This window comes from Phodopus roborovskii, unplaced genomic scaffold (assembly GCF_943737965.1).
Source record: "Phodopus roborovskii unplaced genomic scaffold, PHOROB, whole genome shotgun sequence".
In the NCBI taxonomy this organism is placed as follows: domain Eukaryota; kingdom Metazoa; phylum Chordata; class Mammalia; order Rodentia; family Cricetidae; genus Phodopus; species Phodopus roborovskii.
The window spans coordinates 3887765-3904089 of NW_026126547.1; the positions used below are offsets into that span (position 1 = coordinate 3887765).

General features: G+C 39.5%; 1 protein-coding gene across 1 annotated transcript in view; it reads left to right on the plus strand.

The window, feature by feature from the left end:
• Positions 1-16104, plus strand: part of Abca13 (ATP binding cassette subfamily A member 13) — a 421036-nt gene extending 404932 nt beyond the window's left edge. Inside the window, 3 exon segments of the mRNA XM_051200607.1 lie at positions 12223-12328; positions 14401-14538; positions 15929-16104. Coding sequence (XP_051056564.1) covers positions 12223-12328; positions 14401-14538; positions 15929-15961 — 277 coding nt within the window. The 3' untranslated portion in view covers positions 15962-16104.
• The last annotated feature ends 221 nt before the right edge of the window (positions 16105-16325 follow it).

Below are 16325 nucleotides of genomic sequence, written 5' to 3' on the forward strand. Positions count from 1 at the left end.
CAGATTGTATGAAAGTCGAGCATCCATAATGTTTTTCTTAATACTTGTGTGATATTTTCTGAAGATAAGTGAACAAATGCATATTTATGATCAATATGGTCCTGATGACAGAACTAGGAAAAGATCCCTCCCAAGTCTAAGTGGATGAACCAGTGAGTCTATTATGGTTTCTTAAAGGAATATAGGTAATCAAAGCTGATTCCAGCACAGTGACAACAGAAGTTGTGTTCCTGAAGCTCACCTATGTGGCTTGCAAGCAGCTTAGCTGGTCTGAGACTCTCATCCATGCAGACAAGTTTTGTCTGCTTGTGTAACCATGGGGAAGAGCTCTGTGAATCTTCTAATTTCCCTTAGCATTGCAAATATCACGAGCCTTCTTCCTCCAGAAAGTAAGGTTTTGATTCTGAGGAAATGGCTTCACAAAACTGGTTTGCATTTGAAATCATATATGTGTGATATATGGAAGATTTGCTTTTTCCCATGTAATATATGTTAGGGTTCATCCATGACATAACATGTACCATTCCTTTGTTCCATTTCATGGTTGAATGATACATCCAATGGCATCTGACTGACAGAAATAGTTTTGGTATAAGCGTTCTTTGGTGAGATTTTGTGTGGACAGGTTTCGGTTATGGTGTCCAAACAGGCTGCAACATTTTAAATTCCAGTTAGTAGTGTAAGTTTTTACTTTTTTCCACCCTCCTTGATGCTTGTTTTGTTTTTCTGATCATTTAAAAATTTACCTATTCTCATGGAAGTGAAGTTGAATCTGATCTGAATTTATATTTTTTCTCATGCATGATATTCCTGAGCATTTGAATATTATCTATTAAAAAATTTTGACTTCATTTTCTAATTATGTGAATGAGTGTCTCTGTGTGCACCTGAGTGCAGGTGTCTGCGGATGAAGGAAGGTGTCAGATCTCAAGGAGCTGGAAGTAGGCAGGTTTTGAGCAGTTTAATGTTAGCACTGTAAATTCATCTCAAACTATTTTAGAGTTTACCTTCTTCTCTCTTCTATTTATCCACATCTGTTAGGATTTATTGATTTGCCCATAATTGCTCTATAATTTTTAACAATACTGTGAACATAAATTAATTTAAAGATGAAGCCCATCTTTCAGTGGGCTAGTTCCTGGGATATGTCTTTGAGTTTGGTCCTGATCCTAGATGGTTCTTCCTAGTTGTCTCTTTGGGTTCTCTTTGGAAAAGTAGTTACCTTATATTTCTGATGGATCTATTAATCTCTCACTTGCCTTTCATTATAACCCACACTGTTATTAAGATCATCCTACTATGAACTACTATATACACTGTGAAATGAAGTCTGCTCTTTGGGGAAGATTAGAAACTATCTCCTTCATGGCCTGCCTTCCCTTCAAGGCAAAATATCTGAGCTGGATCTCTTAAAGGTGGAATGGGGTGATATCATGACTCTTCTAGAGTGACATCACACTTTGGTAGTTTTGTGCTTATTGGAAATGGAGGACTGTAGGTTCAGAGTTTCTCAGGTTGTTTTTCAGAATGTTTTCAATCCTCACATTGAGTGGGGTAAAGACAGTGATAGTCTACAAATTCTTAGCATCTCTTATCTAATGCAAAGTCTCTAATGTATGAAGTAGAGCCAGGTATACTTAGCAGCAGCTTGTTGTCACTGACAGATAGGGGCAGGGTAATTAATGATTTATCCCTCCTTTCCTTTTTAAATTTTTTTTCTTATTTTACATATTGATCCCAGTTCCCTCTCCCTCCCTCCCTTCCTCCTTTTACTCCTTCCCTCCCTCCTTCTTTCCCTTGCTCCCATGCCCCTGACCACCCTCCCATTCCATTCCCCTCTCCTTTCTTGGAAAATAGTCTTAGACACCAGGAATGAAAGAGCCTGAGTTCTTGGACACACTAGTATGAAGTGGATCTTCTTTCCCTGAGATGAGAAGTATGAAGAAAATGATTGAGTTTCAAATGTGGTAGGCTACTGCTGACCACTATCTTGAAGCAGATAATTTGAAAGGCTATTTTATTTCTCGTTCTTTGTGTAGAAAGACCATTTCAACACCTTTTTCATGGTAATCTTTGAAACAAATTTTCACCAGTTTCCTAAAGACTGGATTCCAGACTACTTACACTGTCCTACCAGAAATCTGTGTGTGTCTACACCTGTTTCATGCTGGTATCATACCTGTATCCAAAGAGACTATGCCTGTCAAGTGACGATGCCAGATCTTTGATGGATGACACTTGACTTGGCTTTCTCCTAAATAATCTGTTTAAAGGGTCTTATTCTTTAGAAAGGTATAGTTGCATGTCTGAGTGGCATTATATAAGGTACAGGAACATTCATTAAACAACAGATTTTATCCTATTAATCACTCCAACACAAATATTTGTATGGACAGCAAGGAGTTGGTCATATGTTTGTTATGTGCAGTTCATGTCTTTTTCTTTTGCTTGGTGGTATCCTGAGTAATGTTAGAAAAAATTTGGTCTCTTCCTAATTCATTCCCATATTTCAGCCACCACTATTGCCTATCTTTCCCATGAGAGATTTTGGAAATCTGTGACTGGGTCTGTACCCAGATTCTTGTCTCAGAGACTCTGGATTCCAGGTGGGTTGGTGGGTAGCAAGACTTGCTCTGCCTTTGTCCCTTGGAGGCTTGCTTTGAGTGTGTGCTCCCTGCTGAGAAGTTGGGGGAGTTAAGAATTTTGTGAGTTTGGTAATTTGGTGATTTGCTGCTGGTTTTTTTAAAAAAAAATTATTTATTTATGTACATTGGGGTTTTGCTGTATGTCTGTGTGAGGATGCTAGATCCCCTAGAACTGGAGTTGTAGATAGTTGTAAATAGCCATGTGGGTGTTAGGAATTGTACCTTAGGAAGACCAATCCGTGCTTTTAAATGCTGTCATCTTTCCAGCCCCCTTTACTGCTGTTTTTGTTGTTGTTGTTTGTTTGTTTGTTTTTGTAGTGTGGAAGGATGAAAGGGTTAGAGGAATGCTGGGGTTTCTATCCACCTGTCCCCAACATGTATGATACCTTTCTGTCTTGGTTACTGACCGATGATATAGCTTCCTTATCTTCATGCCTAGTTGGAAAATTCTCCCAACACATGGGCCAGAGTCTGCTTTATCAGAGCATTTCTTCAGCGCCAGGCACAGGTTACTCCTTGCAGCAATTTCTGCCTGCTTAGACAAGTGCTCATTTGCCTCACTGCATCATTTTTAGAAGGGATTAAAAGTGTTTTCACAGCATCTCATGTTAAAAAGGTTAACAATAAAACGTCTGAAACTGACCTCAAAAAGTGGCCTAAGCCAATCTCCTAAGAAGACCATGTGCACAGGCTTATGACCACGCCAAAGTAGAATAAAGTACCTGGTTCCCCAGCCTACTGATGAACATTGATCTTTTGCAGGAGATGGCAGCACTCCCCTGTAGCTTCCATCTCGGCACAGATGGTGGCTGTGCAGGAACATATTGCTGACTTTAAGGCTCCTTACCTCAATGGTGGCATTTCCTTCTTAGGTCTGACACAACAAAAGCTCTGGTAGTCTCTATGGCCATCACTCACCAAGCCAGAAATGAAATCACTGTCACTTTTCTGTGGGGTGTGTTTTTAACCCATATTCCCAGGCTATGAGATAAAAGGTTGAAAGGTAATGATTGCATTGAGTTCTGTTGTCTCTGTAGAGATGGATGTGAGAATTTCTTTTCTTTTCTTTTTTTCTTTTTATTTTACACATCGATCCCAGTTCCCTCTCCCTCCTTCCCTCTCTCTTTTCCTCTCTCCGACCCTCTCATGCCCCACCACCAACCTCCCCTCCCATATCCCCCCACTCCATTTGTAGGGTGATGCCCTCCAGGGGGGGTCATCAAAATCTGTGTAGGCCTTCTCTCCTGTCTCTAGGTTAAGGGAGTATCCCTCCATGGGGGATGTGCTCCCAAAGTCCTTTTGTGCAACAGGAATACATCCTGGTTCCACTGCCCGAAGTCCCTTAGACTGCTCAGGCCTTCTGGCTGAGACCCATGATCAGGGGGTCTGAGTCAATTCCATGCTGGATTGGTGATCATTTCTGGTTTCTATGGTGTGAAACAACTTGATGTAACTTTCCTAACTCTTTGTCTTCTCAGCACTCAGAGCACAGAAGTTTGTGGTTTGACAAGGAGGGATTTGGTTCCATTGTTTTAAGAAAACGAGCAGCTTCTGGGTATTATCTTGACCCAAGGGTCTGTGGTGTCCCACTAAGAGCCAATGAGATGATACAAGTTCTCTGAATGATGCTTAGATCATATTGGCTCCTGTTTGGTTGTTTGCCTGTTTGTTTTTACATCATTAAGAAGTTTTCTGTAAATGTTACTAGCCTAGTTGTAAGAATAGCACTTTAGCAACTATTCTACTAGTTATCAGTCATTGCTAAAATGGACATCAGGATGTTAGAATTTCAACTTAATGCATAATCATTGTGTTACATGTCAACTTTCTGTTTTAAAAGTGAAAGAAATTGTTTTTCTTTTCCATATCAAAAAATATCAAAACAGTCATTCTTACAATATTGTTCACTCTAAAAAGATATCTTTTAAATATCAGGATTCAGACATGTCATTAAAATAAAGCAAATTGATCAGAGACTATCATGATCACAAAACCCAAAAAAGTCAGATGGGGGGCATAGTCTATAGGTTGTTATTTCACTGCCCTGAAAGCAAAATGGCTTGGCAGGTCATGAGTTGAACAAAAACTGGATGATACTGGAGGTAAGTCCATTTCAATTTCTGTCCTGTTGACTTGGCTGGGACATCTCCCAATGATCTCCTTTGATAGCTGTGAAGAAGAAAAATGAGAAGAGAAAAAGAATTATATTTGGCTGTTTAGTAAAGAAGAAAATAGTGTTTCCATTATCCTATACTAAGTTCTAACAAGAAGTTCCCTGCATTCTGTGTGTTATCACATGCTAAAGTACCTGCAGGGAAGTGAGGAACAATGGCAGGAAAGCTCATGGTTCTGTCTCTCAGGAGGCAATGACATCATCATCCTGAGTCCAACGTAAAGTTTGTTGCACTCGGTACCAAGAGATCAGACTGGAAGGGCAGAGGAAGAGCCCTGCTGAGACCATTATGAGGGGCACTGGGGTGAGACATCAGGTGAAGGCAGCAGCCATCCTGGGGAGCCCACAGGTGTGGGCAAGATTTTGATCTTTGGTTTCTTTGTTACATTGGGATCACACAGATGACCTTTATGTACTAGGTGAATGCTCTTGTACTGAGATATACCCCTTGACTAAGTTGGATTTTTTCCAATTTTTTTTCTTTTTTTCAAAACATTTGTATTAAAATTTTTATTTGTTTGAAGTTTAATGCAAGTGTCTTTGTCATGTCTAGCCTCTGGTTCTGTGCTCTGCTTTTTGGTCTCCTGTGTTATTAACAGTTGCTGTTACAGATCCAGCAACCATGAGTTGCTCTGCCAGGCCTACTCTGCCATGATGAACATTGATGCTCTAAAACTAATGCAAAGCAAATCTCCCTTCTCTTACGGATGCCTGTCTGGTAGCAGGTCCATTTCCTCTGCATGATCAGAAGAATCTTCTGTGAGAAGTATGCTAATGTGGCCCAAGCTTTCTTTCATTGAGAAGCCTTGTTTTCTACCTGTGATCTTGTCTTTAAAGTCAGATGCTTTCTGTGTCTCTTATCAAAGACAGTGTCTCCCCCAGAAGGATTGTTCTGCCAGAAGGGGAACATTGTTTTGTTCTGTTTCATCATTGTTGGATAATTGCCAGGGGTTCTTCTATGTTAACACCTTGAATATATAGCCCTCACCTCTTAATTGCGTATGTGATCATTGTGAAATTTTCCAAGATCAACTTTAGGAAAGTTGGATAACAGACACACTTAAGCTAAAAAGATGTGCTTGTGGAATGAATCCTAGTCTGTTCCAGCACTATGGGAGATAAGACAAGTGACATCAGGAATGGCCTAAGAACTGTTCATCTGATGAAAAAAATATTCCATCTGTGGGCAATAGTGCATAGGTGGCTGTGAGGAGTAAATGAACACACTTTTGTCACAGTGGTCATTTAAAGACAGAGGTATGATAGCCATTAGAAGACATCCTGCTGTAAGCTTGGATTTTTAGTAGAACTTACGGATGTTGCAATTGTGAGTTTTCTAGTCCTTTTGAGCTGTGTGGGATAAACAAGTCCTTTAGCACCAAATGAGATTCTAGCTCCATGTTTGTGTTGCAGAGCTACAGATGGTGGTATATAAAAACTTGGGGAATTAAATGGAATGATATGCGCTTGGCAACTCAGGATAGATGAAGGCAGAACTACCCTCTGTCCTCTCTGCTAGTTCTAGAAGAAGACTGTCTTCGGTACTGTTCTTTTTTCATGAAGCTTCCCCATGGCCAAGGCAATTTACAGAAGACAAAATTTAATTTGTGGGCTTGCTTACAGTCTCAAAGAGTGAGCTAGTGACCATCATGGCAGGGTTCATTATGGGAGGCATGAATGGTGCTGGAGTGGTAGCTGAGAATGGACATGTGGTCCATAAGCAGAAGAAAGAGTGAGAGAAACTGGGCCTAGCAAGGACTTTTAAAACCAAGTGACACAATTCCTCCAACGGAAGACACATCTCATAGTCCTTCCCAAAATAGTCCACCAACTAGGGAGCAAACAATTAAATATATGAGGCCACGGGGTCCATTTTCGTTCAGATCACCATAAAGAGCACATAGGACTAGTACAATGTTGAGGGAGTTTCTATACAGATATACCATCCTCATAGTACATAGCCACCTACCCAACATTCTGCAACCTTTTCCTTTGAGTCTCTCTGTACTGTTTTTCTCTGCCCTTGTTTTATATAGCCTAAAGATAAATAATTGCAAATCAATTACTGAAGGAAGATGACTGAAAGTTGGCATATTGAAAGACATGAATGAGCAGGATGTAGTGTAGTAAGACAAGGAAGTGGAAATCAGATGACTTGGTCTGAAGCATCTGTGGCCCTGTATCTCCTGGGAACACTGTGATGCACATGCTTGATGGGAGCTTATGTAAGACCCTAGGATCCAAATGTCCCCTGCCCTATGTGCTTTCATTCTGTCATGAATAGGAAAATACTTAAAAAAGATATTTTTTATTTCAGGTTTTTTGGGGGGGGAATAACATACCAATAGGTGTGTGTGTGTGTGTGTGTGTGTGTGTGTGTGTTTAGATTCCTTATGAATAAAATGATGGAATGCAATTGTGTATAAAATGCCTAAGGAGAATGCTAAAAGGATGTTACATTTTTATAATGCTTCCTATTTCAACTCAAATATTAGTTTCTAACCCTAGAAGTTTTACGCCTGTAAATTTAGAAGTCATACTAAAAACCAGAACTTGGCACATCAGAAGTTTCTTTGTATTTTTAGAAACCATTTCTAAAATGTGTATTTCTCTATAATTATGTTGGTGATATGAGTTCTTTATATTAGTGTTGAGAAGTAGGTAAAGAAATAACTAACAGACATGGGATGTTCTAATAGTGTTCTAACATTTTGGTGGAAATTTTTATGTTTATATTGATGGCCTACTGAGTCTAATATTTTTTATGTTATAACTCATAATGATAAGCATTTTTTCATATTTACATGAACAATTTAATTTTAACTTAGGGAAAGGTAGTTTTGGAAATACAGTCTAGTGTGAAGAACTGTAAAAGTCCAGGACTTTGGCATTAACTTGAGTGGTCATTTCAGTCAGCTCCTGCTCACTCATAGTACTCTGTAGTGTGTGTGCTTAGTGTCCCATTCTGTTTCTGTGCTATTAGTGCTTCTGTTTTAGTATGCTTACACATATTACAATTAATAAGCGGTGTATCACAAAGTATTTTTACATACAACTTTGCCTGCAGATGTTACTGTTCACGTATGTTTATGTGAATGCTACCACACAGATGATGGTACAAATTGGAAAATCTTGAAGTGTTGAATCAGTAAGTGTATACACTACCACATGACTCACTGGCTATGCTGAAACCTTTTAGTCTTTGAAGAATTTTGGTAATCAAATAAGTAATCTTGGGAATTTAGTTCATTGATACAGTGAGGCAGAAATGAGAAAGTAAACCTAAATTAAATACCTGAATTAGATATGTCATAAATTAATGACTTATAAAGATTTTATTAACTGTTAAATATGCATGCTTTTATAATTTTATGTCTACAAAGTATTGCTGACCAATCTAGAGAAATTCATGAATATAATCTATGTACTAAAGTGATATATTATCTTGAAAATTCTTTTTCTTAAGAACTATTTTCTTTTTTTTCTTAAAATGCAAGAAGTGTGTTACTTGAAGTGAAATGTAATTTCAAATTAATTTAGCATAAATTTTTCAAAATGCATTAACAAAATATGCCCATAAAGGCTGTAGCTATATTAGCAAGTAAAGTGGCCATGATGTTTTCTTTCCACACACTGCCCCCTACACCCACCAGCTAATAATCTATGCTCACATTGTCTTGTGTGCATTCATGGAGCTCTCCCAAATAAACTGTGGGTTTCTCAATAACAAATAGAGTGATGTTCCATTCTGGTGAAATCCTGCACAGAACTGAAATTACACTCTTTATTTATTTACTTATTTACACAGTGCCAAAACCTGTTCAAATGACTCACAAGAATGAATTAATTTTGTCCCCCAGCAACCTTATTAGGCAGTCCCTCTTCTCAGTCTCATCTCTAGATGTGACAGCTGAGCTTTAGAAATTTCACCCAGTTTTCCAAGGTCAGTTATTCTGTAGGAGGAATACAGGCAGTAAGGATCCAACATCATTGTTACAAGGTCCTTATTACAGTACCAAAGTAACTAGTAACATATTGCCACTCAGTGTACCTCCCCAGGGACTTAATATCTAGTCACAGCTGGGAACCTACTTAGTGGAGATGCTTAAAAGCTCCTGTAACCTATCTCTTGACCTTAGGAAGTGCCTTCAACCATCCAGGCTTATGCCTTTCTTGCTTGAAGCATGGAAATGTCTTCTGGAGTCTTGGTGAAGGCAGTCTTGGTGGCCAGTCTCAATCAGCTGTTCAGCTTCTTTCTCCCACTTCTATGGAGCAGGATAGCCATTGGTATGAATCTGCTGTACAGCCCTGTTGTATCAGTGTAAGATTTCTAGAGTTGGCTGGATAAGAGCTGTAGGTAGTTCATCTTTGTTTAGATTCATATGTGTTTATCAATGCCCTCTGGCATCTTAGCCATGTGTAAGCGAGAAGCATTAGACAGAAATGATGGAGGCTGTGGTCAATAGTGGTAGGGGGCTTTCCAGATATAAAGCTCCCCACTCACTGTGAGCTCTCTGATGGGTGGAAATCTCAAGCTTTAAGGAAAAAGGGTAGCTGCTGTCAATACAGTAATAACAGACACTAAAGAAACAAAATTCTGACTGTATAGATGTTTCACTTTTGACAGTCAGAGCCCCAAGCACAAACACGTGAAATGAAAAGCATTGGTCAGTAGCTCAATAACCTGCAAAGGCTACCATAGCATTGGGAACCAATGATGGCTTTTTTTTTTTTTTTTTGGCTTTTCCAGACAGGGGTTCTCTGTATTCCTTTGGAACCTGTCCTGGAACTAGCTCTGTAGACCAGGCTGGCCTCAAACTCACAGAGATCCGCCTGCCTCTACCTCCTGAGTTCTGAGTTCTGGGATTGAAGGTGTGTACCACCACCATCTGGCTCCTAATGGTAGCTTTTTGTTAAAACTTTCTTCATATGCCAGATGTGTTTAGAGATCCAGAGATTACGGTCTCAGACGTTCCTCAACAAATATGGCCATTCTCAGGCTTCAACATGCTTTCAACATGGAGTTCAGAATTATATTGGAAGAGGACACCAATAATTCAGAGCCTAACTCTCAGCTCCAACAGAGCATGGCAGCCTGAAGCTACTTCCACAGGATATCTTGGAGATCTAAGAAGGATTCTCTAGTTTGCTGTTCCTCAGGCTTCTTCTCTATCAGGGAGCTCAAGGAGCCAGTGTCCATTCATTACAGGCCGAGGGAATTGCTCCTGTCATAGCCACCAAAAATTCTGCCCTTATTTTCACAACTGCAATGGCTGGAATGGCCACAGAACAACCCGTTTTACCTCTAAAGAGTATCCATCGTGAACTGGCAACAAAGTCCCTCTCCAATTTGTACTCTTAGATGTCTACCTGCTCCATTCTTGGAGAAAAGACAGGCAAGAACTCTGTTGGGTGGTTTCAAATGGATCACATCATTTTAACAATGTATATTTGAAGCCACAGCAGCAGACAGGATGACAGAACCCTGGACACAGGTCTCAGTGAATGCTCACAAGGGTTACCTGTGTCCATCTAACAGGTCCTTATAATCTTAAGTCATTTGTCCTTATCATATAGATTCAGGGTATAGAAGCATGAACATGCTCTGGTTAGACTTACTCTTGAGGGAAATTTACTTAAATGTCTATTTTCCTCCAGCGATGCTTTGTAAGTAAATGGTGATCATAAGAATTAGACATACCACTTTTTCATTATTTAAGCTAATTATTTTTTCAGCTTGAAAAATATGCTTGATATTGCTGAAGACCATATTCAGTGCTTGAAATTGACATACCAATACCCAAAACAGACATGTCAATAATTAGACTGTCAAGATAGCTCATTGGGTAAAGGTGCTTGCTGTACAAATCTGTCAGCCTGAGTTTTGTCCCTGGAGCCCACATAAAAATGGAAGGAAAGAAATTACTCCACAAAGTTGATTTCAGATGTCTACATACCCTACTGCTGAAAATACCATATACATTGGTCATGTGTTATGGATCAATACAGTTGGTGCTGACCAGGAAATGCCCTCCCTCCTGGCTAGATTTCATAGGACTAGAAAGTGCTGAACAAAAGATCATCAACAGACTTACCCAGCTGTGAACTACAATAATGACCACCGAAGCAAGATATGCCCAAGGGTGCAAACAATGGCATAGATGTTATAAGGCCAACCAACTACATTCTTGTTGGGTTTAATGTCTGCTCCACAAGGATAAAAAAAAAATGTGCCTGGTACTACAATTTCTGATTAAGAAACCATGATTAGGGAGCTCACAGGCTCTGGGTGCAACTGACTACTAGTATTCTACTAAACGGCATATATCGAACCAGCTGACTCCTTGTCTTCTACTAAATGGCACAGTATCGAGCTACCTTCTAATTGTGTCTCTCTCTCTGCCAATGGATTAGTGCTTTACCCAGGACTCACCAGAGAAGATTCTTTGTACAGTGGACAGTGATTAATGAAGAAAAGCACAACTCACTAAAGTACCAAGAATATGTGTCAATGATATGCTATGCCACAAATGGGCCATCTATATCAACCTCCCCAAAGCCCAGGAGCCATCATAAGAAGGAGGAATACTGGAGTGAAGCAGCATCTTCTGACCATGACCAGACAACTACATTTATGACCTTACAGTAGCTGTAACAACCTTTACAAGCCCCACACAAGACCAAGCCAACCAACATTTTATCAGGGAGGGGAAAAGAGTTTGTGAGTCTCCACCCCTAAATGAGGACCTATGGACAAATGTTGGCTTCTGGAGGAGGGAACATCAGTTTTCTTGCAGACCAAGCTCCAGTTGCTGCCCCACACCCAGGACTCTATTGGCAACACAAGTTAGATTCAATTGGTTATTAAAGATTCTCCACCGAGTCTGATTTAAACCTGGAAAATATTTGTACATAACAGACAAAAAGTCCTTAGGTTGCTTACGTATTCCTTTTCATCCTCTCCTGCCACATTTTCCTAACTGCAGGCCTTGAAGCAACAAATGCAGGCAGATATGTGCTTCCCAGGCTGGTCTCCAGGGCAACCTCTGACTTCCTCTAGCTCAGCACTCTGTTTTCACAATTTGCATTTGCACCTTAGCTCTTTTATTGACTATGTACTGATTTCTGGAGCTGCTAATTTGTTTTTAAAGTTAAACCGATGTCTCTGTCAATGTAACAGGTGAGAGCAACTGTACAATGTACTTATAGTTAACTTTTCCATAATATATACATATATATGTGTGTGTGTGTGTGTGTGTGTGTATTATGAGAGTCAAAAATCCCGAGCAATTTAAAGTCATTACCATTGTTCTCTATGTCTGCACAAATTGCCTTATAGCACCATCACTGTAAGTTAATGTGGAAAAAAATCTGTAATGTCATCAATGTTTTTATCTGACTCAGGTTTGGTGATGGTTATACGGTCAAAGTTTGGCTCCACAAGGAAGGAAGCCAGGCTAGTGCTGTTTCTGACTGCTTGAAGCTCCATTTTCCAGGAATCCAGTTTAAGGTATGTTGCATGACTTCTCATAGAGTTCAAGAACAGATCTCTATTCATCCAAGACAAAGCAGTGAAGGATAGCCCTCATGTCCAACATAGTGAGCCAGTGAGTTTATTGGGGTTACTTACAGGACTGTGAATTACTCAAGGACAGTGTATCACTGAAATAACCAGCCACAGGATAATTGCATCCCTGTTATTCTCTGCACCACTTGAAGGCAGCACTAGGGGAGAGAATCCCCTCCTTCCTGTTATTATTTTTCTACTTTTATAACTTTGGGGGAAGCCTTCATGTATGTTGTAACTTTTTGTTTCCTGAGCTTTGTGCGTTTCCTAAGTTTCTTGCCTTATGAGTTTATCCTCCAAGCAGGAGGGGATGTTTCAAGTGGAATCAAACAGCTACATGGGAGGTAACCCTAATAGCCTGTGTTGCCTTTTATAGCCAAAAGCATATTATACATGTATTAGTCATTTTTCTGTTTGATTCCGTACTGCCAGAAGATAGAACCTGCTGTCTTTTTGCCTCTTTTTGAGTTACTGGCAATGTCTCAAACAACATTAGTATGAATGACACACATTGTTAGACCACTCTGAGGGATGGCAGGGCTGCTTGGCCACTTGCTGGATAGCCCAAGGAAGACTGTGATTGTTCATGCTCCCTTCTTGACCTGCTCAGCTCCATTTTGTAGCTCATTTGATTTGGTTGGGGGTTGCAGGAGTCAATTTGTTCTACATATTCACTATAGGGTTTATAAGTTTGGTAATTTTCACAATACATATGCTTAGAAATTTCTACATTTTTTAAATGAAAAGAACCTTATTATTGGAACTATAATCTTTGAAGTTGATGTGAGCAAATTTGATGCATGGGCCAGCATCTTCAATAAGTGAGATCCTTTAGGCACATGGAATGGCAGGTTCCAACCCACAGAATCTTAATTAGCATTTTTGACAAGGTAATTGGGTTGTTCTTCTAAACATTCAAGCTTTGAATATGCTCAGTATAGCTCTTCCTCATCTTTTCTTTATTTGTTGTTTGCATGTTTTGTATAATTCTGCTATGTAGCTTTACTAACCTGAAGCACACCATCCAACTAAAGTTAGATCTGAACGTGGACCAAACCTCCTCCCTCAGGCTCTCATGCATGGGCTTACAGGTGTGGGCTAATACACTTGGCTTATAGTTACTTTTTTCAAGGCTTATTTATTTATGTTTTGTGTGTATGGGTGTTTTGCCAGTGTAAAGGTCTGTGTACAAGGTGCCTGTAGTCCCCCTATTTCCAGAGGCCAGAAGAGGGAATTATATCCTCTGAAAAAGGAGTAACAGGAGTAATAAGCTGATGTGAACTCCCATGTGGGTGCTGGGAACTGAACCCAGGTCCTTTGGAAGAACAGTAAGTGCTCTTAACCACTGAACCATCTCTCAAGCATGGTTTGTAATACTTTTTTGGTAACTACTATTCTTATGTATCACAACATCTAATAAATAATAGACATTAAGTAGCCATTCTTTATTCATTTTAAGAAATAACCCATGAGACACTATCATTTGTGTTCCAGTACCATTGTAAAAGACACAGTTAAAAAAAAAAAAAGCAGATGTCTCTATCTATATGGGAAAGCATGCAAACAAACAAGAATCAGAGTGAGTAAATTTCTTACCAAAAGTTTCTTAGCTAATGGAGAATACAGCTGCTGCCTAAGAATGCCATGATGCTTGTGAAGTTCAGGGAACCCTCAGATCTTTCCATTATACCATATTCACCACTTCCTTCAGGAGCATCCATAGGCAGCCTCTGGCCACTGAAGCTTCTTCTAGTGCTTCTGACACAACCAGGCAGAGTGGGGCAGGGCATAATCTCAATAGAAGTGGACACCACTTGTCTAGTGTGCCTCAGGGTAAACAGTCAGCAATAAGTGTTCATTAATGACTTCTGAAATTAGCCTACATGTGTCACTGGTCCTCACATGCACATGCGTGGCCATAAAAACACATTTGAATTGATTTACATTGCATTGTAGTCTAATTAAATTTGCTCAATGATTTCTATTCTTGACACTTCATATTTTCTGACTTTTAGGGACAGCGCCTTAATTTATTGGAATATCATGTACAAAAAAGTTGGGAGTGTTTAGCTGATTTGTTCAAGGTTCTGGAGAACAACAAGAGCCTCCTGAATATCGAGCATTACTCCATCAGCCAGACCACTCTGGAGCAGGTATGCTGCCTCCAACAACACAATGTCTGCTCTTGGATATCATGATTGGACCTTATCCAGTGGACCTCAAAATTAATTAGATTGCTTCTTCAGCATACTACCTCTTTTAAAATTTGCTGTACTCAATTCTTCCAAAAGTCTAGTGAAGATGGTGAAAGTTAGGAGGCTTGTCTCTCAGATGCACTTCACTCAGTGTACTGAGCTTTCATTTGCTCATGAAGGCACTGGACAGCCCCTTCTGTTAAACTCTCCTTTTCAAACTTACTCAATCCTAAATGATGGATTTGATTCTGTCTTAGAGGAAAACAAGGGCATGTTTGTGGCTTGTAGTAAGAGCATGGCAATGAAAAATTATTGAAGCTACAAGGTATTGATACTTTCCAAGTGATTTATTCATCTTCATTCCTGGAGATGACTGCTCAATGAATTAGGGTGGTATAGAGGCACTGTGTCTGTATTTTCAAATTATTTTATTTGTAATTAAAATATAATTACATCATTCTTCCCTCCTTCATTTTTTTCCTCCAAACACTCCTATGTACTTCTTACTGTCCCCTTTTGAGTGCATAATCATTATTACATATGCATAGGTGTAAATATATAAATTCTTTCTGCTGAGTCCATTTAGTTCTATTTACATGTATATGGTTTTAGAGCTGAACATGTGATATCCAATATCCAATCAGGGGTCTCCTTTCTGCACAGGACTGATTCTTCTTTTCTCAGTAGTCATTAATTTCCTATAGTTCTTCATCTCAGGGTCGGGCCATGTGAGATATCATATCATTTGGGGTTACCATTATTCAGGTCTTATTTAGGCTGCCATATTGTTGAGATTTCATGGATGTTACTTTACTTCCCTTCCATATTTAGAATATATAATCTCACAGCAGAGTTCTTGGGCCTCTTGTCATTCTTTTTTTTTTTTTTTTTTTTTTTTTTTGGTGGTTAAGCAGTGTGATGGGAGATATCATTCTGTAAATATGTTTCTCTTATTGGTTAATGAATAAAGCACTGTTGGCCAATAGGAAAGGATGATAGGAGGGACTAGGAGACAAGAAGGAGAGAGGAGGTAGTAAGGAGGAGTCAACATGGAGAGGATGGAGAGAGCAGAACACCGGCCCCTCTCTCCAGTGAGATGAGACCACATGAAAGTACTTAGATTAATAGAATTGGGGTAATAATTAAGACAGAGCTAGCCAATAAGAAACTAGTAACTGGTCTACAGCATAATATCAAATACAGAGTCTGTGTGTGTTATTTGGGGCTAGCGCCACGGTGGGTCCAGGCCAACAGGAAAATTTTACTCCTAACAGCAGTGTCTGAAAAAATAATACCAAAAGGTCCAATGTTCTTATGAATTAGTAACTTTTTCCATTTGTTCTTTCAGGTTTTTGTTAATTTTGCCACTGAACAACTGTAAAGTCCACACTTTCCTGTTGATGTCCCCATCCACTGATGGTCATCTTCTGTACCATTCACATATCTAGGTACTAGAGGAAGAAGCCTGTCTTTTATGACAGTTCATCAAAGACCAGACACGGGCACAGCTGGAGACTGAAAAGAAATGCTCTGGCAGTCATTAATTCTTTCATTCAATTTCTAACTTGAAATTCTTTGCTTATTAATAACAGTCAACTGAAAGGCTATTCTCCAAGGTAGACTCCTTGAGATTTTTTTCCCTCTGATTACCAGTTCAGGTAGGTGACAGGTTCTTTATGACAAATACAGCCAGACCTGACAGAGTCCAAACTAAGAAGTTCAGTAGCCAAGAAGGCCAGCCTAGA